This window comes from Onychostruthus taczanowskii, unplaced genomic scaffold (genome assembly GCF_017590055.1).
Source record: "Onychostruthus taczanowskii isolate IOZ18803 unplaced genomic scaffold, ASM1759005v1 scaffold83, whole genome shotgun sequence".
Taxonomy (NCBI): Eukaryota; Metazoa; Chordata; class Aves; order Passeriformes; family Passeridae; genus Onychostruthus; species Onychostruthus taczanowskii.
In genome coordinates, this window is record NW_024506221.1 from 234,586 (window position 1) to 262,571 (window position 27,986).

Genomic DNA, 27,986 nt, shown 5'->3' on the forward strand with positions numbered 1-27,986 from the left:
TGCTATTATACCATGAGTATTTCTAAAATTTATTTTACTGATTTCTGGATAGTTAGCCATAATGCAACATTCATGAAAATTCTGACTTTAAGGAGGTAAATATTACCTTCTTGATGTACAAAAGGTACATGTAATGTACATATTTTCGGATATACTGTAATATGGATTAACAGGTAGCACTGACAGATCAAGGCACACAACAAAGAATCCACATTGGCATAATTAACAGCAGCCACATAGGTACTTTTCTCCTTGCTCCTAATTTGGCTGAAAAAAACATTGGTATCTCCTTTTTTTTTGGCAACAACTCCATGCCTTTTGTTAACATAACTTGATGCTGACTTGAGATGATTCCCACAATTTATACTAAGTCTAGTAATACTGTAAATGCTGTTCTAACACAAATGACCTGCTACTTGCACCAAGACTACAAGCTCCTAAATGGAGTGCAGTGTAACTCCCCAAGTTTTCAGTTTTAGCATGTCTGCACAATTAATGTAAGCAGCCTAAAACAGGCAATCATACAACAGGTATTTCCTTGTGGTTATTTTTGCGATGGAATTTAAATAGAAGTGTAATGAGTACAGCATTTCATATTCAAATTATAAAGAAAGAGGGTACTGGTGTGATAATCTGTAGGAACTCCTATTACAGTTTGGGGAAGTCCTGTAATTTAATGCCCGTCTCAACCATGAGTGATTTTTTTCAACCTCTTAATTTCTAAACTTCAATATTTTCTACAAGAACTGTCAATATCCCCAAAGAAATTTGGACACTGACAGCACTTCACTAGTCTTCATTCTATGTACCTCATTTTTGCATGACCTTGTCCGTTTCATCTCTCACACTGACAGTCCATTAACAAAGTTTCATTTCATCACAGAACCAATAATTTAGTAACTCTTGTGAAAGCTGAAACCTTTTCCTAGCTCACCATAACCCTTAAACTGATGGCAGCCAGCAGATAGCACAGTAGTAGTAGTACTAACACTTGGAAAACAGCACGGAGTTTTACTTGTCCTGCCTGATAGCCCTTTTACACAAAGGATGATACTGCTTTTGTAGAAATAAGAATGATATTAGTCTTCTGACTTTGTTTCACAATAGAAACTCCTATGAGAATTCAGTAAAAGCTACTTTACGGAGTTGTCATCTTGTATCTGCATTATCTTCTTGTCTAAGGGGAATAATAATTTTCCACATAACATTACTCAAGTGAGCACAATCTTCAGAACAGAAAAAAAATAACGTCTCTCCTACCTTCAAAAGCTGCTTGCCAATGGTTGGACTCATTTTTTCATCGACCATAAGAATTACTATTCCTCTGTCATCCATACCTCGGCGTCCTGCACGACCTGACATTTGAATGTATTCACCTGAGGATATCTACAATAAAATGAGAAAAAGAAATTAACAAACATGAAGAAAATTGCAGGAACTCATACTGTGCTGATTACAATTGTGCATTAATGACATGATGTACAAAAAGAAGAGTTATCGAAGTTACCACAGATTGACTTCATTAGTCATACTTATCATGAAACAACAAGATAAATCCATGACTATGAACAATGTAAGTCAGCAGTAAAAGCTAACTAATGCTCTTATAGCTCTGTAACATGGAGCATCATTTTAATAAGCACAAAAACCATTTTACTAATGTCTTTTATAATGGAAGGTTGCTGAGCATGGTGGAAATACAACAGATCTTCAACATAGTGATAATGCATCTCAATCATCTTCAAATAATGGGTAATTTAATTCAGATTATTCAAGAGTAACACTAATACATGATACTTGCAAAAGGAGTATTTTTACGCCTCTTAACTGTGAAATTGAAGAGTTATAAACAACTGGGACATGGACAAGAGGCAGCTACAACTGGTTACCACCTATGTCTCAGCAAGTTATAAAACATCTGTGGAACCGCATTCTCAACAACTCCCCAAGTTTCACTTTAGGTCAGATTTTATAAACTACTTAAGCAAACTGTGCTAAATAATTAGAGAAGTTCCACATTTCTTCTGTCTCAAAGTGAACCCATTCTTACACATATCTTACAGACACACAATCAAAATGAACAGTGAAACAGAACAGCCTAAACTAAGATTGAAGATTTAGGTTTACTTCATAACTTGCTTAGGTCAAGTCACTTGTCCCGTTCACAACGATTTTCCCACCTTTGAAGGATGAGCCCTGGCTCTTATAAAGCTTTGCTGTGATGACTTGCAATGCCTCATTTTTATTTTAAGTAAACCACATACCGAGTTTTAATGTCTAAAATTAAAATTTTGAAATTACGCAAAAAATCCTGCTGTAAGAAAACAATACTCTTCCAAGGTCAATGACCTCTTTTCTTGGGTCTGCCAAAATTAGTCATCATTATGATAGGATATGAAGCCCATTTATTCTCCAGAGTTCTCTGATATAGAATAAAATATCTGGGTATTACAGTTTTGGAAAAGATGTGCAGAGGTCCTAGTCCAGCCCAATGTCTGCTGCTAACCTGTATTTGGTTCCCTTTTGATGTATCTATTAAACAATCTCACGGATAATCTGAGGAACCTTGTCTTCTGAAATCTGTGCATTAACTATGAATGGATAAGACAAGAAGATTTTTGAAAGAAAACATATTTTCTACTATATTGAGGTGAACACACTAAGAGTAAATTTAATCCTAATAAGGTTTAAATAATTCAATTATTCTACAGAACCTCTTTGTCACTTACCCATCGGAAATCTTTTCCATCAAATTTACTGGCACTTGTAAACAGCACAGTTCTGGCTGGCATATTAATTCCCATAGCAAAAGTCTCTGTTGCAAATAAGGCCTAAATAAACAGACTGAAGTTAAGTAAGCAAAAAAAGCAGATCTCAAACAAACATGATAATGGTCAGAGATTGCTACACAAAACCTCCCTGGATTTTAATGCATCTGTGCAGTCAATACAAGGAACACAGGCATATTCAACACTGAAAATCTGAACCAAAACAATTTTTCTGCCTTTCATTATTTCTCCTGAGAAAGCAAAAAAACTAAATAGATGGGTCCAGGTGAAAAACTACAGAAGAAAACATAAGGGAGTGCAAACTGTATTAATCAATAATAGTAATTAATTTCAAGATTCAAGTTTGCAAGAAGAAAACAGGAGTTAGCTATCCAAAAAAGCCACTACAACTTTCACCTTAGGTTATATTTTTCTAAGTATTTTTCCTTAGTGCAACCAACAATCAGCTTGGTAAATGTCCACAGTCATTTACAGGAGAAAGATCTAACATAAAATAGTTGAACAAAATATTTGAGTTAGACACTGAAAGTTCAAAGACTTGTAAATAAAAGCTGGAACACTTAAAACTACAACTGCAGTTGTTTAGACATCCACTGTAATACTAGCATACAACCTGAGCTAAGGCATATTTGGACTTTCAGGATTACCAGCCACATATTCACAACAAACTACAGACAGACTTGAAAAATACCTTTATTAGGCCCTCTGAGAAAAGAATTTCTATGGTTTCTTTTAAGATAGGAAGCAAACCACCATGATGAATACCAATTCCTCGCTTCAGAAGGGGAAGCACATGTTCAACCTGGGAAGAAACATACAAAAGACCAGCAAACAAATTTTAGCATTTGTTACTAGAAGTTGTATGGAAAGCCGCAACACTGACCTTAGTGTTCATGTAATTTAAAATTAGCGATTTTCCCCATTTAAAATAAAACAACTACCCCTTCAATCTTGTAATATTCTGCTTGGAAGCTTGTATTTTTCCTCTGTAAAGATGGGAAAACATCACTATGCTTAGGCATTATACAATAAATTAGACTGCAGACACATCAATGCAATGCAACTTTTTGAAAACCTCAGCAATCAATAACTGGTAAGTGCATACTGCACTCCCACTTGAACTATTTCCAGACTTTTTTAAACAGGTCTACCTCTTTATAAACTCTCATGTTTACTTCAACATAATTTTATGTTGAAATTATATTATTTCAATATAACTGGAAAAAATAAAACAAGGGGTAGGAACTCCACTGTTAATTCTGACATACATCATCTGTTGGAATTGCAACTGGAAGGAATCCTTACCACCTCTTTCATAATGACAAAAAGCAATGCAGGAGATACTAAAACCTGATGAATGAGATTATCCAGTTTTATAATTTCTGTACCCCCTACACAAAACCCACAACTTCACAATTTGCAGAAAACAGGACAGCAGCAACTCAACTCTATTCAAAAGAACCCTTTTCAATCTCCACTCACCTGAGGAAGCTTTTTGTCTTCATCTGAGAGACAATCAATTGCATTATTGAAGACTTCTTCAACCATTTTTTTTTCTTCATCTAAGAAGGCAATTTTTAAGTTATTACAAAATGCAGAAGGCTAATACCAGATGTAAATAAAGTGATACCACATTCTAATATTTACGTAAGTGTACAATACAAACTGAGTGGATACATAAATACTGTGAAGTCTACACAAAACCACCCACACTTGGTCAGGCAATCAAGACTTCAATAAGCCCATAGGAGCTAGATGGTAATCAGAAGCAGCCAATCAGGAAAAAGAAAACTAGAACAAGTCTTTCAGAACAGTCCAAACATCAGCCACTTCCAAGCTTGGGATTTATCAGTCTTATGTGCTCCCCTGTCTATTTCTTAAACCTCCCCTGTTCCTCTTCTACCTACTAGTCCATGTCTGCATGGATACAGGGGCTCTTTCCTGTTAACTCTTTAAAGTTTACATCCTTGCCACTAAGTAGTACAAATATCAAGAATACACTTTCAAAGGTGTGCTTCTGAAGAAAATATGAAAATCACCTCTGCATTCACACATATCTTTACATTTTCTGACAAACACCTGCATTATTCTGCCACACCAAACCAAAATGTGCAAAGACTGGGGCAAATAAGCAGGCAAGAACCTTGAAGAGCTCACAACATGAAACAGTACATTTATTTACAACAAATTCCTTATTTTTGTTAAAACTCTAGATTTCCAAGAAGCAATGAGCTTAAACTTATTTACAAAGCTTGGTCTTAGCCAAGATGAAAAATATCTTCTTTGTTTACCTTTTGGTTTTTGCTTTGAGAAGCAAGGGGAAGAAGGAAATAAAGAAAACTGGATTGCATTGTCGAGAAAGAACAGTCTAGTGGTTTGTCATACAGCTGTTTGGACCTTGCGAATATATTATTTTTCTAATGAACATATGAAAATTTTGGGAAATACTTTTTTATGATCAGTCTTCTCCCAGTACAGACAGAATCTTCTAGGAATTGTGTTATTATTACAATAAACGGCATACTGAGCAAGAAACAGAGTTTAAAATCGAAGAACAGCTCAACACTGTGATGACCAAGTACTCTGTGCACCATTACCTTCCTACTGAATACAGCTCAAGGTACCAGCATAATAAATGAAAAAAGCAGTATGTATTTTCATTTTGGTTTTACACAAAATGTTCAACAGGAAAAGCAGTATTTCACATTAAACTGAATCTGTGAAAGGAATTCAACTGGATTTATCAGTACCTGTATTGAAATCTAATTTTGTCATCTGAAGTGCATAGGCTTCACAGTCTTTCTTACTGAAGCTGAAAATAATCACAGGTTGGAAATTCCTTTCCATGATCATCTTCACAATCTTAAAAACATTTGAAGGACCTGCAGAAAGATTACATTAATTTAAATTAAATTCTACAACAAAAAGTATCTTATGGAGCAATTGAGGCACAAGCACAACTTGTATAGAACTTTGAAAAAAATTCATACCAAAAATTACCTCAGAATGGGCTCAAACTCACCTTTTGTTCCTCCTTTCCTGCCTTTCTGATCCCCTTTTGCTAAGTCTCCTGCATCTCTAAGCACTTGCATTGCTGTATTAAAATTATCTTCTCTGAAATCTCCCTAGATGTAAAACACAAACTTTGTAAATACTTACTTACACAGCCCACTTAAAAATACCATTACCCCACATATACACAGGTAAAAGGACAGAAACAATGCATAAGCTATCAAAAGAGTTTACTAGGTCAGTGTCACAGCTCAGAATTGCACTGGTGTGTCTCTGAATTTACTGCTCATTGCTCTATCCACCACTCTACCTGTCATGCCAGACCTGCTGAATGACACAGTACTAAAACTGACTTTTAGGAATGTACATACAAACTACACTGCCCAATGAAGGTGTATCTTCAAGTGCAGCATTACTGTTAATGGCATTAGTAACAGCTGAGTGAGCTAATAAATTTTAAACAAGTTTTTAGTTCAAAAATTTTTAGTTCAAAAATATTTTGTTCCTCAACTAAAGTCAAATTTACATGCCACTATGTTTTCTTTTGAGCAAGAAACAGTACAAGGAACTTCAACTACTTTGCAGATTTACAGAAAGCAGCATGCATTTTAGAAAACAAGTAAGGATGTGGGCACTTAAGACATCTCAGGGAAGCATTACTCAGCTGATTGCATGACATTAGATAATAAAACAAATTTCTTGTGTAAGACTCCAAACATCTAAAAGCAACTAAGAGATCATCTTTACTCACTTGTACTTAATTTTAACAAAAACATCCTTTATACAGCCTATCCAAATTTTGCAAGAGCTCAAGCTTTTCACTGTCAAGTCAAGAAAACAGTATTTCAGACAAACTGAGCATTCCTTACATTTTCATCCACAACCAAATGGAGTCCATCTCCTCCTGCTGGAAATATATAATGCTGCAGTGGAGTAGGACGATAGTCCGTGTAGATCACATGGCAAGGCTATAAAGAAAGAATGCACATAAATATTTCATAATTGCATTGTAATATTGTTTGCATGATGGAAAACCCAATACATTACTATTAAAATACAACCTTCTAAAAACCAGAAAGTACGGCTTTCAGAAACTAAGATAACAAATTTTCTTTCTTGAATATGGATTTTGTACTCATGACAATGCTTAAGAAAATCAAAGTTTGCAAATGTTTCAGAACACTAGTTGGCTACAAAAATTCTCTCTCATGTACAAAAAAAAGTAAAGACAGTATTTCTTTCAGCATTACTAGGCAGATCCGAAATATTAACATCTTCTAAAATCAAAGGAAAACCTGTTAATTTGTTTTTGTAAAAAAAGCCTGAAGCATTATTGAAACACCTAAGGAAAACTCACAGTAGACCTTCATGAGCATTTAAGGTTTTGATGCATTAAGAAAGCTTGTTTAGGAAAAAAAACCAAAACACTTCCTTTAAAACATTAAATATTACATAAATTTGCATTTAAAAACCCCACAATATAATGGTCCCCAACACAAAGTCAAGGCTCTGTGCCAAACTTAAATAGACATTTCTTATACTATACTCCCTTCATTACAAACAACATAAGAATCAATCTCTAGAATATTTTTTAAACTGGATCAATCTCTTGTTGATAACAATTTCCCCAGTTGTAATTCACAAAGTCTTTGCTATAAATGCATATCTTAGAAAAAAACCAGAATATAATTTAAAGGTTACAGGGCAGGCTAGATTTCTTAAATAACACTTCTCTCACTCGCTTGCAAGCATATATAGTATTTCCCATGGATTTACGATTTGCATTTGATTTTTACATGGCCTTTTACAGAGCTCCTCAGCTGATGGAGGAGGGTCACCTAATGACCTCTTGTCTACCAGCCCTCACAAAATCACTGTATGTTCACTGTATTTCATAATTCAGAATGTTTGCTGAAATCAGGCAGGTGCCTAAATAATTGTGGAAAATAAACATTAAGAAACAGTTCTAATGTTGCCATTCAGAAGCAAGAGCCAGTATACCTGCAAAAGTAGGAATACAGATAGAGAAGCCAGGAGTGATCTATACTATCACCTATAAGCAATAAAGTGACCAAAAAAGATACTCAGAGGCCCAGTTATCAACCAAACAGACAGTATTAAGCCACAAGAGAACAAGCACAGAGGTACAGCATACTGGAAATATTACCTGTTTGTGAAGATGGCAGATCCATTCAGCAAACTGACGGGCATTTGGAATAGTTGCCGAAAGGAACACATAATGTACATTATCAGGAAGCAAAATAATAGTCTCTTCCCAAACCACACCACGTTCTGAAAATGGAAAAGCATATGGGAAATTTATGTGATAAAAGCAATTTCTCACTCCTGAAGCCAAAGAACAGCATGCTTAAAAACAAAATAAGATGAAAAACAAAACAAATCTTCTCTACACAAGTAGGGTATATCAAATGCATCGAAGTAGTTTCTGGTTTGGTGAAGAAAATACAAACTGCAACATATAATTCAGTAGGAAACAAGTTATGAATTATTTAAAGAAAAAAGATGACAGATTTTACAAGGAAAATTAAATCTTAATTCTTCAAAAGAAGAAGGAATTGTTCTTGGGGAAAAAATACAAAGATTTGAAAAGAAAAATAGTATATATAGGATACCTGTATCTCTCATGTAGTGAATTTCATCAAAAATAACCCATGCGACTTCACGCATAACCTCAGAACCTCTGTAAAGCATACTTCTCAAGATCTAGAAAAAGAAGCAAAAGTTGAGTCCCACCACATGAAATACCAATCATGTTACATGGACATCAGTAAGAAACTGCCAGAATTTTTTCTTCACTTTTACATGGATATATGAAATAATATTTTGCAAAAAATATAAAAGCATTTAAAGATAGGGTTTGAGATGCTTTCCAAGTTCATTCCAATCTAACAATCTCAAGATTGAGAAAAACCGGGTTCTCAAAAGGGAACATGAAAGAATGAGACAAAGTATTTCTCCAAGCTTCCACTGTCATGTAATTGTTTCTACAGATCTACTTCTGCCAAGACCTCTTTTTACTTCATCCTAATAGATAACCTCCCTGTGATGAAGAGGAAATCTTTTGTCAGAAATCAAATCATTCAATCTCTTTAATATTTCCCTACCAAAGTTCTGCCTGTTCCTTTGAGGTAAAGGCAAAAAGAGGAAAATGTCAACCCATGGCAGCATTTCTACAACAGAAATAAGACAAAGCTCTCTACTTTGTTAACAAAGGTGAAAAGCTTGAGTTCTATCACCTACTGTGAACAACTCAGCTATCCTTCAATGATTTTGCCCTTCTTATTTTGCGTTTCTAGAACAAAATACTGACCACGGGATTTAGGAAATCTGATTTTCAGCATTTTACATCTACAGAATAGTCATTGTCTTGAACACTCAGGAAATTGAATTCTGACTTCCTCCACATTAGAATCAGAAGTTCCCGACTTACAGTTCAAATGTAAATTGAACTGTAGTTCAATTTACTACAGTTGAGTAAGTAAACTCAACTGTAAAAGCATAAATTCACAGAGATTTATGTAACTTTTTAAATAACTTTTTACGTAACTTTTTAAAGTTAAAACATTCAAATGAGTCGTAATGAACTTTAGAACATTTGCAACCCTAATTAGGCCACTTTAGTCTTTTAAAATTAGACCTCCCCTATCAAAAAGGGTAGAAGAAAACTCCAATCAAGAATTAATGTCTGTCTTACCTCCGTTGTCATTACCAAACAAGAAGCTGTAGGATTAATGGTGACATCCCCAGTCATCAAGCCAACATCCTGAAATTCTTCATACATCTCACGGTACTTCTGATTACTCAAAGCTTTAATTGGACTTGTAAATATCACACGCTGCTTTTCCCTCAAAGCCAGGGCAATTGCATACCTGTATTCAAACAATATCCATATTAATTGCTGCAATATCCAAACTAACAGCTGTCAGGAAGACAGAGCATATTACTTTGCTTAAGAACAAAATAAATTGTGCAATTCAGAACACCAAGAGAATCATACACAGCATATGAATCCATGCTCCAATACATCTAGCATTTCCTATCCAGATTATTACATTCAGTGCAACTACATATACATCTCTGCAGAGTGAAAAATCTTTAAACACCAAGGCAGCTGATTTTTATGGAAACAAAAGTACATGTAGTTCCATTAAAAAGCTGTAACTGTGTCACAACAAAACTATTATTATTTGAACCCATGCTCAAATTTCACTTCTGTACGTTTCATGCACATACCATGTACATTTCAGCTCTGAAAAGTGAACCAAAGGTTCAGGTCTGAATCAAACCCTGACAGAGAAGTTGCTGACTAAAACAACTGCTTCTAACAAAGCAAAAGAAGCCCACAGAAGTCCTTACTTCTAGCTAGGAGCTAGAAAACAAAGGTATTTTTTTCCAGATTTACAGAAATCTGTATTGAAAAACTTCCAATTCAATCTATACAGGAACAGCTTGACAGTTTAAAAATAACAGCTAAGCTTAAACACAAATTAAGCCTCTCACTACTCACTAAATGACAGAAGATGTAATTTTTACATTCAAGAATAACCAATTCAATTCTAACACTGGTGGATTGAATATTGTATCAAGAAATTGCGACACAACAGCTACTGATGGTTCAAGAAAGTGACAGAAGGGACATCACACTGTTCTTTCATTAAAGCCTGTTAGAAAAGTACTTACTCAGCACAAACAGTTTTACCAGCTGATGTGTGAGCTGACACCAGCACAGACTGGTTATTATCTACACAAAGAATAGCTTCTCTCTGGAAGGCATCAAGAATAAATGGATATTCCTAGAAGAAAAAAAACAAAAACATTACAGAAATTTAAGAGAGACTTACATCTAACTACTTTTCTGACTGACATAGTGTGCAAATTAGAGGCAGAAATTAGATCCTGCAGACACTTGCAATTTCTGCTGATCTTATCCCATTATTATGCAACGACTTTGTATTTAATGTTATGAATAAAAATATACCTATTTTTATTTAAGGTTACAGAAAAAAAAAAACGGTGGGTCCATTTGCTGTTAAATTAGCTTAATTGTAAAGAGTTCTTTAATTGCCCGTTAATGGTTGGTGATTTAGCCATTGTCCTCCCAATGCTTGCCCCGGAGCTACACCTGGACACGCAGCCCAGGAGAATAGGAGTGGCCTGAGACCACGTACGCAAATGAGAAATGCACCGCGCTAAAGTTTTCCTAGAAAACCCCTAAAAACAACGAGCCAACACAGAATTAGGGGACCCTAGGTGATGTCTAAGGATGGGCGTGAAGTCCAGTGCCTGCTTGGATCTTTTTTGCTTCACACCCTGACCTCAAAGGATGTTCACTAAGGAGGGGACCCGGAGTGTTGGACTGAAAAGCAGGAATCTGCCAATCTCCCGTGAGGACGCAGTCCCCAGCTCTGCCTGCAGACCAGCGGACAGAGCTGCATCATCACCCTCCTCCTCCGTGCCACTCTTGGGGACAGCGGCGGCGTGGGCGCGACCCGTCGATTTCTCCCCACCTGAGCTGAATCTCTTTAATAAAGGCATTGAAAAGGAGAAAGATCTCCTGCCCTATTTATGTCATTTAAGTACTTGTATCTCATACCATACCTAAGACCTGTGCTTATATCTTGTTGTCATAGCAAATGAAAATCCTGCCCTGATGACTGAATTTTCACTCATTCACCAGCTTGGGAGGAGAACTAGGATGCTGCCCCTGCCTGATGTTACAGAAAGAATATCATAACAGCCTATCCACCTCATTCAACCACATAATCTTTTATACCAAATTTTAAATACAGAAACATCAACGGTATTTATGACAGACCATCTTTTACAGACCTTACTGACAAAGTACATAATTTTTTCCTCTGCTCTCACTTACTATGTAAAGCATGCACAAAAAGAAAAATAAATGGGATCTGCCACGTACTTTTGCAGCTTTTCCAGTTCTTGGCTTCAGACCTGTGAATTCCTCATTTGCAGGAAGCGCAACCTATTAAAGATATTTAAAACAAAAACAGTTGCAGATTTCTGTGTCCACATCAGTGACATTTCTGGCAATGTAAACAGTATGAAAACCAATTTGAATTTCTGTAATCTTGTTTCTACAAGCCCATGTGTTATGAATAAAAAGTTATCTATTTTTGTTTAAGGTTGTGTCAAGGATTCATTCCTTCCTCTCAAGAGCTCTTCAATCAATCTTTATATTCTCCTACCTAAGCAGCACTGCTTCTCTCACTTCTCTGATATCCCGACTGTCTTGTGTGAGACATTACTGCTTCACCTGCCTTGAAACACCAGCTTTTCAGTCAAGACACAATCGTGTTCTTGCCAGTGGATATTCAAAGCAATTACTGAGCTCACACTGATAATATTCCTTTCCAAATACACTGTACTTACACTGATAACATTCCCATTGCTGGCCAATATCTAGTATTTATTCACCTTAAATACGTAAGCTCTTTTCAGTTACTAAGTGATGGCAAACCTTTAACAGACATCACAAAATAATAAAAACTGGACACACACGAACTTTAGAACCCTGATCAGCAACTATATATACAGTTCCCACATCATGGAAGTCTGATGACACAGAGCCCTTGAATGTGACCCTAAGTAACTTGAGCTAGTTCTGGAAAACAGCACAGAAGATAAAAAGACCATAACAGTACAAGGAAGTTAAAATTTACATATTTGATTTTCACACAAACTCCTTCTGATAGTCATATATGGATTCAGGATGATTCAAGAAAACATTAATTTAAGAAAGCATTAATAATTTGTATTTATGTCTACCAACACAATTTAAAAATGGATCATTTTTATTAATTTGTGCGTTAAAAAAATGTATTTTTTCATTTTTACCAAAATGTATTGTTCAACAGTAATCAGCTTTAAAAGAAAGTCTTTCATTCTTTAACCAGAATAGCAGAATACTTCAATGCACTGATCACACTATAAAGAAAAACCTGTTTTACCAACCAATAGGTTTTTCTCCTCAAATGTTCTTGGTACCTTACAAATATAGAAACCTATCAACATTACCCTACTAATTTTTCAAGTGCACTTTGTGCATGCTCAGTGTCAGATACAAACTTCAAACTCTTCACAGTCTGAAACAGAGTAAGAAATACTCTATCTGTTGGAGTGCAGGAAAGCCTTGCAGAGGGATTAGGACAGACAGGATCAATGAGAAAAGACCAATGGTGTGAAATTCAGCAAGGTCAAGTCCCAGGTTCTTCCCTTGGGCCACAACAACTCTAAGTAGCACTGCAAGCATCCCCAGGTGGGGGGCAGTTTTTTCTCTGAGGTAAAAGCAAAACGAGAATATGAAATGACCTTAAACTGTGAATTGGGAGACTGGACATTAGAAAATACCAGTCTGTCCAGGAAAGTGGTTATCATCACAAAAGCCACTCAAGAGACGTGTAGATGTGGCAGCTGGGGACAAGATTTAGGGGAGGACTTGGCAGCGCTGGGTTAACAGCTGGACTCAATGATCTCAAAGGTCTTTTCCAACCTAAAAAACTCTGTGATATAAGAATGGCAAGAATAAATAATACTGTTATACTGGCAATGATGCACACAATTAGGTATAACAAGTCTATATTTTTCATGTGCTTTTTCACTGCACTCACCTCATGTGTACAGCCTTCAACAGTTTCCACAGACTGCACCTTTACTTGAGGCATCAGATCTGTCAGACTAAAAACATATGAGTTAGGATTGCCAAAAAGTATTAAAAAATCCTGTTTTTTATAAAAGTGAACATATCAAATTTCACTTCTACTTTTACTGCAATACCAAAAAAAAGGATGTGCAGTCTTGGCATGGACAGGCTGCAAATGTTACTACCAGGACTACTACCTCAAAGCTAATATTTTGCTACCATATAAATCTACTTTAGCTTTTGACTCAGAAATTGCACCACAAAACAGCACCTGGGTCACATGTACTCACAAAGTTTTATGATTACATGAGGACTTTTTTCAAGATACAATGAAACAAAATTCATTGTATCTGTTCTCATGCTACTAGTTAACGCAGCTTGAAGCATCCCAAGCCCCTGCCTGAGGACAAGGCCTCTCTTTTCTTCACCAGTTCCTTCTCTCATGGTCACAAGAAAGGACTGCAGTCCTTTTCCTGTTTATTCTGAATTCTACTGATACCACTAACACAGAAAATTACTTAAAACATTGGCTCTGGTTCTGCTTTGCTTCTATGCACTCACTCTTTACAGTGCTTTGAGAAGTCTTCTCAGGAACTTCTCACAGAAATCTGACACTGAACTTCACAGAAGTTATATGAAAGACCGAATGATAATGCAGTTACCACCTCACATGCCTCAAAAGCCTTGTGCGTCTTACTGCCAATTTATTTTTCCTGTATCCCAAGCCAACTATGTCTTTCAATGTCATGGTACACACCAGGCCTGCTTCCTCCCATGTGCTTCCAGCTCATCTGCTCTGTGTGAAATCAACTAAATGGCTTTGACCATGAGTCACTGATTCAAATGAGTAACTGCTTCAAATTCATGAACATTTCCTACTGCAAAGGCCTACAGGTGTGCAGTATCATTTCAAATACATCCAACTTTCATCACTGCTGAGGCTGCACAGGGAGCCCTTTCTCACTTAAACAGATAATGGAAAATCAAACTTGCACAAATTCATTTTTACAGGAAAACACTGCAAAACTCCTTCATATCAGCTGTTCCCAGCTGGCACACAGCTAATCAAGGCGGCTTGCCAGGACTACCTTACACATTAAGCTGAGCACTTACTTAACATCTTCTGATAACGCATCTTCCAATTTTGGTTTTTTTCCCAAAATGACATTTTCAGTATGATCAATCTCAGCTTCCCTTTTTGGCTTGACTATTGCTGCTGGTACTGAGGGTTTTTCTTCCAATCGTTTTCTGCAACACAAACACACAAGGAATTTAATATTTGTCTCATTCATTGATTTATTTTCAAGGAAAAAAACTCCAAGGGCAGCTGTGATCCCACTGCACTTTGGGAACAAACCAGGTAACTTGACCCACAAAAACAGCTGTGGGATTTCAAAGCAGTTCCCAGATAACCTGGCCACCAGATCACCACACTCCCCAGCTGGCCACAGAGCCAGAGCTGGCTACAGCTTTAGAACCAAGGATCCAGGAAAATGGGTCACAGAATTACAGAATAGGTCAGGTTGGAAGCGACCACTGCGCCTCACCTGGTCCAACCTCCCTGATCAAGCAGAACTATCCTAGAGCACATTACACAGGAGCGCATCCAAATGGGACTTAAGTATGTCCAGTAAGGGAAATTCCACAAACTCTGAGCAATCTGTTCCAGTGCCCGCTCACCCACACACTTAAGAAGTTCTTCCTCACGTGAAACCTCTTCAGGTGAAACTTCCTGTGCATCAATTTCCGTCTGATACCGGTACAACCAAGAGCATGGCTGTATCCTCTTAGTACCCTCCCTTCAGACACTGATAGACAGTTTCGAAGTCCCGAGGGGTTCAGTAGCTCAAACACGCCGGAAGAAGCCGGGCCCAGCGATACAGCCCTCACCACGCCGCCAGAGCACCCCAGGTACTGCTGCCCCAGTCCAGCTCTGCGCCCTTACCCCGGCCTCCTGGCACCTTCGGCGGGGCCCGTTTTACTCTTCTTGGCGCCAGAAGCAGCGGCGGCCGCGTCCTCCTCGAACACGCTGAAGAGCTCATCCCCAAAGGCCTCCGCCATCTTAGCCGCCGCGCTCCCACAATGCGCCGCGTAGGGCCGCACACTTCACGCGTGAGGGGCGCTTCCGATCCCGCCCCCCGAGGGGTGACGCGAGCTTCCGCCGGCCTTGGCACCGGTAGCAGCCCGCACGGCCCGTGCTCGATGTCGATCTCGATTTCTCTCCGAGTCTGGGTCTCGGTTCCGATGCCGAACCCCTCCGCAGCCCGCCCCTTGGCGCACACGTGGCCCTTCCCCGTTAAAAGGCGATCTGCGAAAAGTCGACGCAGGCCGCGCCGTCCGCGCGCGTGCGCCGGGGGCGCTGGCCAATGGGGGGCGGCGGCGGCGCGCCGAGCGCGGTGCCCGGATGTGCGCACGCGCAGAGCTGGTGGGGCGCCATGGGCGGCCGCAACAAGAAGCAGCGCGCGGGCGGCGCGGCTCACGCGGCCNNGGCCGGGGGAGCCGCGGCCGCGGAGCCGGGCAGCCGCAGCGCCCCGCCGCGACCAGCACCCGCCTCCAAGGAGCCGCGTGTCAAACAAGGTACCGCGGCCCGCCGAGCCCCGGGAGCGGCCGTGCCCTGCTGTGCCGTGCCGGAGGGGGACGCGCTGTGAGCGTCCGTGGCTGAGGGTGGCATGGCTGGAGGGGCAGTTCCTTCAGGGAGCCCCTGAGGGTGCGGCTGCCGCGAACGGCGGCATTACGAGAGGACGGCCATTGGGGTTGGTTTTCCCAGCGTCGGCAGAGGCAGCTGGAATTGCTCCTCTCCTGATGTGGTTAGGCCTGGGTAACCACAGCCCGCCGTGTCTGTCTAGCTGGTCAAAGGAGGGAACTCGTCCCCGTCTACTCGGCTCTAATGAGGCCACGTCTGGTTTCTGTGTCCAGTTGTGGGCTCCTCCGTACAAGAAAGACGATGAGCAACTGCAGGGGGTCCAGTGGAGGGTCACAAAGATGATGCGGCTCCTCGTGAGGAGAGATTGAGGGAACTGGGCCAGTGCAGAGAAGACTGAGAGGGGCCTACGTAAATCTATATAAATATTTCAAAGATACGTGCCAAGAGGGTGGGGCCAGACTCTCTTCAGTGGTGCCCGGAATGAACAGCAGTAGGCACAAACTGTAACACGACAAGTTTCACCTCAGCAGGAGGAAGAACTCCTGTACTCTGAGGGTGGCAGGGCACTGGAATAGGCTGCCAGGGAGGTCACGGACTCTCCCTCTCTGGAGACATGCAGAACTCACCTGGTTCATTCCTGTGTTCCCTGCTCTAGATGATACTGCCGTCCCGGGTTGGATGATCTCTAGTGGTCCATTTCACCTGCAGCTATTCTGTGATTCTGCTGTCAGGGGTGTCCCTGAGCAGATAAGTCCTGGTGGCATTGATGTGTTGAGTTTAATTACAGAAGTTTTTGTTGTTAGATTATCAGCAGTTCCTGTCAAGCAAGTGTTTGGGCTTCTAATGTATTTGTTTTGTATATTATCAAAATCAATATAATTTGGATTTGGGATTATTTTGGGCAGTTTTTTTCTGTTTTGAAAGATCTGTTACAGGCTAGAGGCACTTCTGTGGTGTTAGATAAGATGATGGATGACTGTTCTGAGTGCAGTCTGAAAAACTGTTATTCTGAAGCGCTGTGAGATGCCTTTTTTCAATAAGCCAGCTTTGTCAGAAATAGCTCAGATACCATATAACATTAGAACAGCTTATGTGGCAGACATGAGCAAATCATGCAATAGCCAGGGCATCTGAGATTCCCGCTATTTAAGCGGGAAGTCTTGTAATCTGGTAATATAAGCTTCCTGAACCTATTAATGCATTCTGCTTCTACAAGCGGGGGCTCTACTAAGTGTATTTCTTGTGTCCTCCATTCCTCCAATAACCATGGTGCTCAATCCTCTTCAGAAAATATACTGCTTCTCTTTCAGGTTGTATACTGTGGTGAAAAATCAGTCAGTGTAAGTGAAAGCTAATTTGGCAAATTTTAAAGAGGCCGCTGGTGAGTGCCAGTGAGTAGATCCCGAGTGCTGACAGCTGTTTGTATCTTCTGATCAGAGGGCACTGTACCTTTTCTGAAGTGCAGTTCCCAAAACCTGGTCTGATCTCGAAGCAGGCTCTCCCAGAGCTGTTGTGCAGGCAGGCCAGCTTGGATGAGCTGCCCAGCCCGCCTGCTGGGAGGTAGCTGTGCCTCCTGGAGCAGTGTGCTGCTGCACAGAGTGGTGGAAGCTGTGGCCTTGCTCAGTTTCTTTCTGCCTGGGCAGTACCAGACACAGTATGCATGCTCTGAAAGTGATGGAATTATACAGCAAGCTGCGTGTTGCCATTCTAATAATAAATAGTTTTGTGAATTAGGGTTTGGTTTTTTTACTACCTGTTAAATGAAAAGTATTTAGGAATGACTGGAGCAGACCAAAGGCTTCTGTAAGCCAGAGCTCTCTCCTAGGTAGGAAACAAAAGCAGATACCTAGGTAAGAAAAGATCAGACAGGTAGTGGTATTGCTTTAGGGTATTCTTACAGACTCCACCAGATGTGGCTTAGGGTCTCCCTGAAGCATATATAATTCTTTTTTCAATGCTCTCCCATATCAATTGATTTCTTCACTGCAAAGCTGTTCTCTCTGCCCTTGGACCTCAATAAATATCTGCTGTCCATGGCTTTAGTGGCAAAGGGTTCTGTTACATAGCTATGCACTTTGTAATAAAAAATCCTCAACAGCCTTGCTTGTTTTGAAACTGCCATTCATTTTGTTTTGAAATTATCATTTACTTCCCTATTTGGCAATCCTTTTTCAGTGTTCAGAGGGTGGGCAGTCAATCCCATTTCCTCTCATTATACCTTTTGAATTTTGTATTTTGTCATAGCCCTCTTCACTATTCCTTGTTCGAGGCCTTTCTTGATTATTGCAAGTTTCTGGCAAGTTAATGTAATAGTTTACACTAACCGGTGTTAGGTCTGCTTTAGCTATGCTAAATAATGTTTTCTGTGGGTTTTGTGTAATTGATGGTTATTTGCAATTTGCAGGTCCAAAAACTTACAGTTTTGGTTCAACAACAGATTCCAATGCTGCTGCAAATCTAGATAAATCTGTTCTTAAGGCAAGTATCTTCTTTACCTAAAACAGCTTTGATTTTCATAGTACTGCTTTAGTTGAGTAAATATTTCTTCAGATCTTTTTCAGTATCAGGTTGTGTATGTAAACTGCATTTATATATGAGACAATTGACCATTTAGAGTTTGATTTTTTCATGGTTTTGAGTGTCCTTTAAGTAATAGAGGTAAATTACCATGGTAGGATAATGTCTTTGTTTTTGTTTTTAAATAACAAATTACACTTTGCATGCAAAACTATTTTAGGTGTAAGGTCTGGGCTTCTCTTGTGCATATGGGTCTTTCTTCCTGTCAGAGAAAGGATATAGATTTTATATAAAAAACTTAGCAACAACTAAAGATAGGTTCATGTTTTAGAAGAGTTTAAAAAAGTTGAATTTTTGTACTAAATTTGTTTTTAAAGGTGTTTTGGAAGGAGGATATCACAGATGGCATCTTGGTGTTCAAATTATTTTTTTGTAAAATTTTAATTTTAATTTTCTTACAGTATTTCCTGTAACATACTGAATTTCCTTGTAAATGTAAATGGGCTTTCTTGGTAATAAGTAATGAACTCTTCTATTTCAAGTGGAAGTGTATAGCTTGCAGAAGAAAAATTGTCCTTTTCGTAAGAGATGTTTAAGCCACTTACAGAAAGCTTGAAATACTGGAATTTGAATGGCAGAGAGATTTCTGCATTGTTGCGTCCGTAGTCATGAAGTGCATGTCATAAAAACTTCCGAAGTTTACCTTGTATCAACTCATTTTTTGTTTGCAGGTAACAATAAATGGCAATTTGGAGAAAAGAATTATCGATGTGATTAATAATCATAAAAACCAAAATGAGGACAAAGGATTGATTTCCAAAAGACTAAGTGCAAAGAAACTACAGGTGCAGTTCAAGATCTTATTTTTCTTATTTTTCATTATTTATTTAGAGTAGTTTATCTTTTGTCATTTTTATCAAGTGTCGTATTGCGCTTGTGTGTATTACACAATTGTATTGTGTGTGGTACAAGCCAATATGGCATGCTTTTCAGTAGTTGTATTGATGATTAGTCACTGAAATCAAGAAGCATGCTTATTAGGAAAGGCACATCTTTATGGATTCAGGAACTAAAATCAAGAGCTTTCAGACAACATAGAGGAATAATACTTAATCTGAACGGTTTAGGTTTCCTACATTTTTTACTCTATTACCTGGAAAATTGGAGGTATGTCTTTACTTAGCTAGAAAGCACATTGTGTAGAGAGAGGCAGGAATATAGATTTATTGATACCTATGCATGCATATTTAAAAAGGAAATAGAAATTCTGCAAAACAGAATTTTCTGCTAAATTTTTGGATACATTAATGCACAGTGTTTATTACCTTTTAATACTGGCTTTCTGATATGTGGGAAATAGAACTTTAAAAACCTATATTAGATTGCTAGATTAAATCCTAATCTTTTGGCTCTGTTATTTGTAGGATGTATACATGGCTTTACAAAGATTCTCTTTTAAGACTGAGCACATTGAAGAAGCAATGAAAAATACGCTTCTTTATGGGGGTGATCTCCACTCTGCGCTTGACTGGCTTTGTTTAAACCTTCCCAATGGTGAGTATGGTTACAGAAAATAGTTTTTGACAGAAGAGAAATAGGACCTACTAAGCAGTAGCATTACTGCTTCGTAATAGTATTAAATATAATGTTCCTCTGAGACTACTAGTTGCAACATGTTGCTCTCCTAGATGCGCAGTTGACTGGTTCTGTTGTATTCTAGTGCATGAAGTCTTGTGGTCTTCACATTCCTACACTTAGAGTTCTGTGGATGTCCAGTGAGCAAATAATACTATTTTATATAAATGCTAAAACCTAACTTTTATTTCAGTTTGTGTTCTTCTAGTTGGTTCCCAACACAGTTTTAAAGTATTTTCTTGTAATTATTATTGATATGTTCTGTGACATGTTTTTTCTTTTTTTATTTTGAAGACGCCTTGCCTGAAGGTTTTAGCCAGCAATTTGAAGAACAGCAGCAGAAACCTAGAGCAAAGTTTTGTTCTGCTGTGTCACAGTGTGGTATGCCACCTCACTTAGAAGATAACAAAAAGAAAGAAAATGGCCCTGGAACTAAGGTAATCTAAAAATCTAATTGGTAGTTACTTGGATCAGCGGATGCGGGGGGGAAGAGAAGCAAAACTTTCTAAAACACAGGTGTTGCATTGGTTTCCAGCACTGATGTGAAAAGCTTATGAAAATGTTATGTGATTAATAACTGACACCTGCATTTTAATTTTAGTGGAATGATAATTTAAAGGTGTTTTTCCTGTGGAGTCTAGAAGGTTCTTCATAGTTTATTTTTGTGGTAAAGCACAGGAAATCTCATGAGATTGAGATTAGGTATTAGGAAGAAATTGTTTTCTGTGGGGGTGATGAGATACTGGAATAGGTTGCCCTGAGAAGCTGCTGATGCCCCATTCCTGGCAGTGTTCAAGGCCAGGCTGGATAGGGCTCTGAGCAACCTGGCCTAGTAAAAGGTGTCCCAGCCTATAGCAGGGAGGTTGGAACTAGATGACCTCTAAGGTCCCTCCTAATGCAAGCCATTCTATGATTCTATAGCTTAATTTCTTAATTTTTATCCTATAATGGCTTTATTCTATTTATGTATATGTGGTACTCTCTATGACTTATGAGGGTTTAAGTGTGCCTGTATTGTCAGTGTTTTGATTTCTGTGGATATTTAATCTTAAACCAGAAAACAAAATCCCTGCAAATTATTTCATTCTTTATAGTAATTATAGTTATTCTAGTGTTAAGATCTATTTAGGTGTATAGTAGAATTTTCACTCTGGTTCGGAAAGCCTTTTTTTTTTTATTCTCTATGTACATATATAATGTATAAAACCTTAATAGTAGTTCCTAGGCACTGGCAGAAGAAAGCATTGCTTCCACATACGTTATCATTACTTTTAACTTATATTGCTCTTCTTAGGAAATGAATGTGAGGAAAGAGAAAGAATTGACTATGAAGGAATGGATTTTGCGATACGCTGAGCAACAGAGTGATGAAGAGAAGGACGAGCCTGTCAAAGAGACAGATGAAGAAAAATTTGACCCAGTAAGACAGAAAAATGCTTCATGGAAGTCTTTCTGAAAACTGATTTGTCTGGTACATCTGCATGTGGTGGATTTGTGTGTTACAAATTGGGGATTGAAAACCTTTCATGTTTACCAGTAATGTGTCAAGGTACTGAAGGAAAACCTGTTGGAGCTGCTTCTTTTCTAAGTTGTTTTTCCTTTCCCTTATTATTTGTACTGCGTTGAAAATGTTGAATGTAATATGTGGGAAAGAAAAATTTAAAATACATTTCCATCAGATTGAGTGAGTTACTATCAAATTCTGGGAGACTGTTAGTTAAATAAAAACTCATTGTTGCTCCATTGCATAAGCATGATATAAAGGGTAAAAAGCCACACTTTATTATGAAGATCATTGAAAGTGACAAGCATACCATATCCACCTTGTAATTAATAATTCTGTTTGAAATAGAATGAGAGGTATATGCATCTGTCTGCCAAGCTTTCAGAAGCAAAAGAGCAAGCAAGCATCTCCAAGCAAGACAAAGACAAGCAAGGCCAGAAGGCAGCGCAAGAAAAAATAAGAAGAATTCAACAAGGTAGAGCTATGCAAGTTACCTGTGTTTTATTTTCTGGCCTGCATGTTTGTTAGGCAATTAAATCTTGGAGTCAGGTTGAATTGAAGATAATTTCCTTGTCTTTTATGCCACTCTGTGACATGAAGGCTTTTCTGAATCTCTTCTTTCTTGGTCGAATTCTAAAAAGTCAGTAAAATGTCACTAGTTTTGGTTTTGAGTACTCGGTATGAATTAATATAGTTGTTTCTTAAGCAGTTGGTGGGTATAAATTATATTCTCTCTCTGACAGAAATGGCAGCACTTGAGGAACATCCAGTATTTAATCCAGCTATAAAGATTTCAAACCAACAGCAAAATGAAAAGAAAAAAACTCCCTCACCTCAACCTCAAGAAACCACTTTGAACTTGAGTTTGCTTGAAAAACCTGATGCAAAGGAAGACAAAGGTGCTGCAAAGGAAGACAAAGGTGTGTTGGGAGTAGTTCAGTTCAAGCTTGAATCATACCACAGATTTCCAGAATTAGTTCTTGTTTTGCTAGGTTTGCAGTGCTGAGTGAACAAACACTGGTTGTGGGAAAGGAAGGTGGACTATTACAGAACCAATTAGCTTGGAAAAGACCTCTGAGATTGAGTCCAACCTGTGACCAAAAATCACCATATCCACTAGACCATGGCACTGGATGCAAAGTTCAGTTGTTGCTTAAATGCCTCCAAGGATGGTGATTCCACCACCTCCTTGGGCAGCCCAGTCCAATGCTTGGCAACCCTTTCTGTGAATAAATCCCTCCTAATGTCTAGCCTGAACCTCCCCTGATGCAGATTGAGGCAATATCCTCTTGGTGTTCCCTTGTTGCCTGGGAGAAGGGGCTAACCCCCACCTGGGCACAACCTCTTTTTAGGCAGTGGTAGAGGGTGATAAGGTCACCCCTGAGCCTAAGGATAAAGACCCCCAGCTCCCTCAGCTGCTCCTCACAGGACTTGTGCTCCAGCCCCTGCCCCAGCCCCACTGCCCTTCTCTGCACTCTCTCCAGCTCCTCAGTGTCTTTCCTGCAGTGAGGGCCCAGCACTGGACACAGCACTGGAGCTGTGGCCTCACCAGTGCCCAGTACAGGGGACAATCCCTGCCCTGGCCCTGCTGGCCACACCATTGCTGATCCAGGCCAGGATGCTCACCCCCCTGGCCTCAGCCCATCGATGCAGCCTGTGCAGATCCTCTGCAGAGCCTTCCTGCCCTCCAGCAGATCAGCACTCCCACCCACATCAGTGTCATCTGCGTGCAGTCTGTCTTGCTGACCAAGTTGACTTTAAAGGATCTGTACTTGTTTTAGCTGATTACATTGAAAGCTGTTTTTGTCACGCTGTCATGTTGTAAAAATTAGATTTCTTCTTTTTTTTTTCAGTTGTAGGGCTAGTTGCTGTTTCAGTCACACTGTCATCTTTTTAAACTATTTTCATTGTAAATCTTCAAACTGTAAAATATTTTCTAATAACCAAATTTTAATGAAACGTCTAAAATTACTGGGTGATCAAAGATAATAAAATACTGTCATTAATTTTCTGCCAGATACTTCTGTAGGAAAAGCAGGAAGTTTCTGTGATGTAGCATCAATACCTGTATTTCTGCAAAACCTTCAGAAAGTTGTTCTATCTAGTGAAATATATGTGAACAAAAGGTAAAAATTACTTCAAAGGACTGTAAAATAGATTTGTAGGAGGCTTTAGAATGTATTTTTCTGCTCTTGCAGGGAAAAAGAGAGAACCACTAGATATAAGAAATTTTGATTATAGTGCTCGAAGCTGGACTGGTAAGTCTCCAAAACAGTTTTTGATTGACTGGTGCAGAAAGAATTTTCCGAAGAGCCCAAATCCTGCTTTCGAAAAAATTCCTGTTGGAAAATACTGGAAATGTAGGTATGTATTTCCTGTAATCTTTACATTTGCCTTTTGGTTCATTTGAAAATAAAAATTCTTGTCAATTCTCTCTTGTTGATAGAAATTTATATTGATATAGTGTGTTTTATCCAAACTCTTTGTTAATCAATCGGGGAGATATTTTACTCTGGATAGCTCTGCAAAAGTGATGCTTAGCCTAGACAAAATCAGAAAAAACCCTTATCCCTGCTTTATGGGTTCATTCATTAGAATCTTATTTTTATTTGTGTACTGCTGAATGAAGTATTAGTCTGAAGCAACCCTGTGAGATAGATTTGAACAACTTGTGTTTGGTATTCTTATTCAAAGCAACACATTAAATCAAAGATTCAAGTTTATGAATACCAAAACCCTTCTAAAAAATGTTTAAAGTAAAGTGGAAGTTAAAAATTTGTGTCAAAGCTACCATAAATTTATGGGCAAAACAGTGCAGTATCTTACATTTGAATTTGTGTTAGAAATCAAATCTAAAATATAGAGTTGTACAGTAGAATATTACCACGTATGAATAAAGCAGACACAAAGTTCTAAATAAGCGATGTTCCTTGAAGGAACAGAGTAAAAGAGCTTGTTTTCTTGCTCAAGCTAAAAACTACTAACAGACTGCTCTCCGTAAGAATATGAGAAATTTGGCTGCTTCTCTGACTGCTGTTTATCTGTTAAACAGATGTTTGCATCTTAGTAGATTGTTGAATGTCATCTTGATCTGTCCTAAATAGTTACAAGCACACAAACATTGGGTCCCTCTTCAGAGCGCCTAACCTTAGTGGTAATCTGTATGCATGCAAGTGCTTCTACCTTGAAGAAAATGGAGATGTTTATAAAGGGAAAAAAAGCCCCGCAAAATCACTGCTGGAATATTTGCTGAAAATGTTATGTCATACAAGTATTCTCTGTTCATATTAGTTGCAGAAAATTGAGATAACTGCTTTTGAAATTTTTGTCTAAGGGTCAGGATTATCAAGTCATCAGATGATGTAATGGCAATGTGTCCTACAATCGTAACAGAAGACAGTATGCAAGCACAACATCTAGCTGCTACTTTGGCACTCTACCATTTAACCAAAGGACAAGTAAGTTTCTTTGCAGTTTTACTGTTTTTGGCTTCGAATCTGCTTCTGCACTTTTTTGCTGTAGTATCTATAGTTAAGTTCTAAAAATAGTTTAATGTAGTATTTCCCATTAAATTATTTGCTTCTATTACATATTCATTTGTTTTTATCTAATTGTGTGTATGCTTTGCAGCACACAGAAGAGATTTTTTTGATGAAGCTGTACTTTCACTTTTGTAGAAACTGAAAGCTATTTGAAGATAAAGATGTATTGTTGATATTTATTTTACTGCTTTCATAGTTTCTTTGTTTACAGTAGTTTCTGACATAAATAGGGCAGGAGATCTTTCTCCTTTTCAATGCCTTTATTAAAGAGATTCAGCTCAGGTGGGGAGAAATCGACGGGTCGCGCCCACGCCGCCGCTGTCCCCAAGAGTGGCACGGAGGAGGAGGGTGATGCAGCTCTGTCCGCTGGTCTGCAGGCAGAGCTGGGGACTGCGTCCTCACGGGAGATTCGCAGATTCCAGCTTTTCGGCCCAACACTTCGGGTCCCCTCCTTATGGAACATCTCTTGAGGTCAGGGTGTGAAGCAAAAAGGATCCAAGCAGGCACTGGACTTCACACCCGTCCTTAGACATCACCTAGGGTCCCCTAATTCTGTGTTGGCTCGTTGTTTTTAGGGGTTTTCTAGGAAAACTTTAGCGCGGTGCATTTCTCATTTGCATACATGGTCCCAGGCCACTCCTATTCTCCTGGGCTGCGTGTCCAGGTGTAGCTCCGGGGCAAGCATTGGGAGAACAATGGCTAAATCACCAACCATTAACGGGCAATTAAAGAACTCTTTACAATTAAGCTAATTTAACAGCAACTGGTCCCACCGTTTTTTTTTTTTCTCTGTAGCCTTAAATAAAAATAGGTATATTTTTATTCATAACAGTTTCCTACTTGTTTTTTGTCAAACCTTTTGACATTTGAGTTTGTTTACACATAAAACATTAAAAATAGTGATACTACTAAGTAGTACATAATTTTTTACTGCTTTTTTACCGGAAGTCAGTTCATCAGTTGCTGCCTCCTACCTACCGAGATGTCTGGCTTGAATGGAGGGATATCGAAAAGAAAAAGGAAGAAGAAAGCAAGATAGAAACCAACAAACCGCGTGATACCTTTATTGCTAAATTGTTAAACAAACTGAAACAGCAGCAGCAGCTACAGTCTGAAAGCCAGCCAAGACTATCCGAGGGTCCTGAAGATTCCTGGGAAGACTTGGTTTCTGATGAGGACTTCAGCAGTCTCTCCCTTGAGACCTCAGATGCAGATAATTTGGAACCTTCAAGGATTTTGTTTAAGAAGCTGCAGAGTTCCTCTAGATACCAGAGGCTTCTGAAAGAGAGACAGGAGTTACCTGTGTTTAAGCACAGGTACTCGATTGTGGAAACTCTAAAAAAACATCGAGTAGTTGTTGTCGCTGGTGAAACAGGCAGTGGGAAGAGTACCCAGGTGCCCCATTTCTTGTTGGAGGACCTGTTACTAGATGAAGGATCAAAAAAATGCAACATTGTTTGCACACAACCCCGAAGAATCTCAGCAGTGAGCCTGGCGACAAGGGTTTGTGAAGAGCTAGGCTGTGAATCAGGACCAGGAGGAAAAGTAAGAAGTGTCTTAATTCCTTTGTTGTCTTGAGCAAATACAGGGGGCTGGTTTCTTGAAAAAAAGTGAAAACATTATTTCTTATACAACCAAACAGTTAGACGTTACTTTCTCTTGAAAAGGACTTCTTGGTATGTCAGTTGTTTCTTTTTATTTTGTCACCTATGTAGGTATCCATATGTGATTTCTAAAATCTTCAGAGGATGACGTAAAGCAATAGTGTTTCATATATGGAATGGTCAAAGATTTGAGCAGATTGCCCAGGGACTGTTGTGTTACTACCAAATGATGAAGCAGAGTCCCCCGAATAAGCCTCTGAGCAATCCAGTCTGGCCTTGAGTGAAGCCATGCTTTGAGAGACGCCCTCTGCAGCATTAGTTACTTTGTTATTTGAAGAAAGCCAAAGTGCTGTATTTGTTAGGGTAATTTGTACAAAAATGTTTTTGAAACTGTCAGAGTCCTGAAAACAACTCTGATTTTTCCAGCTCTTGCTGCTCTGGATAAATTTCATGTTTTTTTCCTTTCTTAACAAAATAAAGTACTTGCGAGGAAGTGTGACAGTCATTCACTATACTGCTTAATTAGCAACTTGTGCAGTGTCTGAATCTGACAGCTACTAAATTTCACTTAAGTTTGTATGTTGTTAGCTTGTATGTTATTTTAACTTATTCTATATTTTTATATATTTTTTTAAGAATTCCTTGTGTGGATATCAAATTCGTATGGAATCAAGAACAGGAGAAGCCACCAGACTGCTGTACTGTACAACAGGTGTCCTCCTTCGAAAACTTCAAGAAGATGGTCTCCTGTCAAGTATATCTCATGTTATTGTTGATGAGGTTATCAATTCGTTACTATTCTGCAGAAATTACAGTTATTCTGGACCTTGATCCATACTAAATTCTTGCTATAGATCTGTTTTTCTAATTCTAGGTACATGAAAGAAGTGTCCAGTCTGATTTCTTGCTAGTTATTCTGAGAGAGGTCTTGCGTAAGCGCTCAGATCTGCACCTGATTTTAATGAGTGCCACTGTAGACAGTGAGAAGTTTTCCAGCTATTTCTCACACTGTCCTATTTTAAGGATCTCGGGGAGGAGCTACCCGGTTGAGGTTGGTA

At 38.8% G+C, this 27,986-nt stretch overlaps 2 protein-coding genes across 3 annotated transcripts in view; one reads left to right on the forward strand and one right to left on the reverse strand.

Annotated features, from left to right (window-relative positions):
- Positions 1 to 15,775, reverse strand: part of MTREX (Mtr4 exosome RNA helicase) — a 40,041-nt gene extending 24,266 nt beyond the window's left edge. Inside the window, exons 1-15 of the mRNA XM_041424562.1 lie at positions 15,428 to 15,775; positions 14,596 to 14,730; positions 13,451 to 13,517; positions 11,743 to 11,805; positions 10,503 to 10,615; positions 9,517 to 9,691; positions 8,435 to 8,525; positions 7,969 to 8,093; positions 6,671 to 6,769; positions 5,812 to 5,914; positions 5,540 to 5,671; positions 4,272 to 4,351; positions 3,481 to 3,591; positions 2,730 to 2,831; positions 1,261 to 1,386 (exon numbers count right to left, since the gene is read on the reverse strand). Of these exons, the coding sequence (XP_041280496.1) occupies positions 1,261 to 1,386; positions 2,730 to 2,831; positions 3,481 to 3,591; positions 4,272 to 4,351; positions 5,540 to 5,671; positions 5,812 to 5,914; positions 6,671 to 6,769; positions 7,969 to 8,093; positions 8,435 to 8,525; positions 9,517 to 9,691; positions 10,503 to 10,615; positions 11,743 to 11,805; positions 13,451 to 13,517; positions 14,596 to 14,730; positions 15,428 to 15,543 (1,638 nt within the window). The 5' untranslated portion in view covers positions 15,544 to 15,775. The remainder of the gene's footprint in view (positions 1 to 1,260; positions 1,387 to 2,729; positions 2,832 to 3,480; positions 3,592 to 4,271; positions 4,352 to 5,539; positions 5,672 to 5,811; positions 5,915 to 6,670; positions 6,770 to 7,968; positions 8,094 to 8,434; positions 8,526 to 9,516; positions 9,692 to 10,502; positions 10,616 to 11,742; positions 11,806 to 13,450; positions 13,518 to 14,595; positions 14,731 to 15,427) is intronic.
- Positions 15,776 to 15,917: 142 nt separating this feature from the next.
- DHX29 (DExH-box helicase 29) overlaps positions 15,918 to 27,986 on the forward strand; it is a 29,531-nt gene continuing 17,462 nt past the window's right edge. The window contains exons 1-13 of one of the 2 annotated variants that reach the window (XM_041424573.1): positions 15,918 to 16,059; positions 18,531 to 18,604; positions 19,375 to 19,488; positions 20,068 to 20,197; positions 20,573 to 20,715; positions 21,573 to 21,698; positions 22,131 to 22,257; positions 22,526 to 22,702; positions 23,981 to 24,146; positions 25,117 to 25,240; positions 26,273 to 26,869; positions 27,565 to 27,708; positions 27,803 to 27,979. In XM_041424573.1, the coding sequence (XP_041280507.1) occupies positions 15,918 to 16,059; positions 18,531 to 18,604; positions 19,375 to 19,488; positions 20,068 to 20,197; positions 20,573 to 20,715; positions 21,573 to 21,698; positions 22,131 to 22,257; positions 22,526 to 22,702; positions 23,981 to 24,146; positions 25,117 to 25,240; positions 26,273 to 26,869; positions 27,565 to 27,708; positions 27,803 to 27,979 (2,241 nt within the window). Of the gene's footprint in view, positions 16,060 to 18,530; positions 18,605 to 19,374; positions 19,489 to 20,067; positions 20,198 to 20,572; positions 20,716 to 21,572; positions 21,750 to 22,130; positions 22,258 to 22,525; positions 22,703 to 23,980; positions 24,147 to 25,116; positions 25,241 to 26,272; positions 26,870 to 27,564; positions 27,709 to 27,802; positions 27,980 to 27,986 lie in introns of those variants that run through there. The other variant, XM_041424574.1, reaches the window with a different exon arrangement.